At 50.2% G+C, this 1,178-nt stretch overlaps 1 protein-coding gene across 1 annotated transcript; it reads left to right on the top strand.

Moving 5' to 3' along the window:
• On the top strand, window positions 1-702 carry LOC136459807 (transcriptional activator hap3-like). The gene has a single exon (XM_066459652.1). The coding sequence runs from the start codon at window positions 1-3 to the stop codon at window positions 493-495; it is 495 nt and encodes a 164-aa protein (XP_066315749.1). The 3' UTR covers window positions 496-702.
• Window positions 703-1,178: the final 476 nt, after the last annotated feature.

Below are 1,178 nucleotides of genomic sequence, written 5' to 3'. Positions count from 1 at the left end.
ATGAGCGATAATATCAATTTCACTGGTTTTGCCCAATCAGGACAGCCCCAACCCCAAAGCCACTCTAGGGCATCAAGTTCAACCACACAAGATGCCAACGACGGCGTTAGGCATGACAACAACCTCCTGCCCATTGCCAATGTTGGGCGGATCATGAAGGACGCCCTCCCTCCGCAGGCCAAGATTTCGAAGCACGCCAAGGAGACCATCCAGGAGTGTGCAACAGAGTTCGTGGGCTTCGTCACTGGCGAGGCCTCCGAGCGGTGCCGCCGGGAGAGGAGGAAGACCATCAACGGCGATGACATCTGTCATGCCATGAGGAGCCTTGGCCTCGACCACTACGCCGACGCCATGCGCAGGTACCTGCAGAGGTATCGCGAGACTGAGGAGCTGGCGGCGGCACTCAACAATGGCGGCGGTGGCCGCGACGGCAGGGCCATTCAGATTGATGTGAGGGCTGAGCTCCATTTTCAAGGGCAGCAACCAGCAAGATGACAGAGATTAAATACTTTTGTGTGTGCATCGAGCACACAGCTTCTTGCAGAATCAAATTAAAGGCTCTTGCCCATCGATCACTGTGATCCTAAGATTGCAAGAGCTCTCTCTATTATCTAAGCATGCCATGGAGTGATGTTCCTTTTGTCCTTGTTTAAACAATTCAAAACCTTGTAACTGTGCTATTACATCTATTGTTTCTTTATAAGTTCTATATATACGTGCGTACGACTTCAATCTGCATACCCGAAGTAGCAATAACAGTGTAACTCCCTCATCCCCGTGTGTGTGTGTGTGTGTGTGTGTGTGTGTGTGTGTGTGTGTGTGTGTGGTTTGTTTACATGCAACGTATGTGTGTTTTGTTTGAACAAAACTCTTATACTGCAGACGCTTAAAAGAAGCAAGGATTATATTCTCATATTTCCTATACTACAGGTGCCTAAAAATTGAATTCTTCTCAGATGATCGGTTTAGATTTAGGATGGAGGTTTACCTTAGAAAAAATATGCCCTGCGGACCTTATAAAAGGGTTCGAGAGAGGCAGACCGACCCAAAGGAGGAGGCAGACAAGAGGCGGCAGATCCGCCAGCAGCTACCGGTGGATGTGGATGGCGGTTGGGCCACGGAGGGGCAGGGGAGGCATGGAGATGGCACGACTACGTCAGGTTAGTGTGGCGGAAGCA

The sequence above is a fragment of the Miscanthus floridulus genome, chromosome 6 (genome assembly GCF_019320115.1).
Source record: "Miscanthus floridulus cultivar M001 chromosome 6, ASM1932011v1, whole genome shotgun sequence".
Lineage (NCBI taxonomy): Eukaryota > Viridiplantae > Streptophyta > Magnoliopsida > Poales > Poaceae > Miscanthus > Miscanthus floridulus.
Note: the sequence above shows the minus strand (reverse complement) of the source record. Positions and strands in the feature narration are given on the sequence as shown.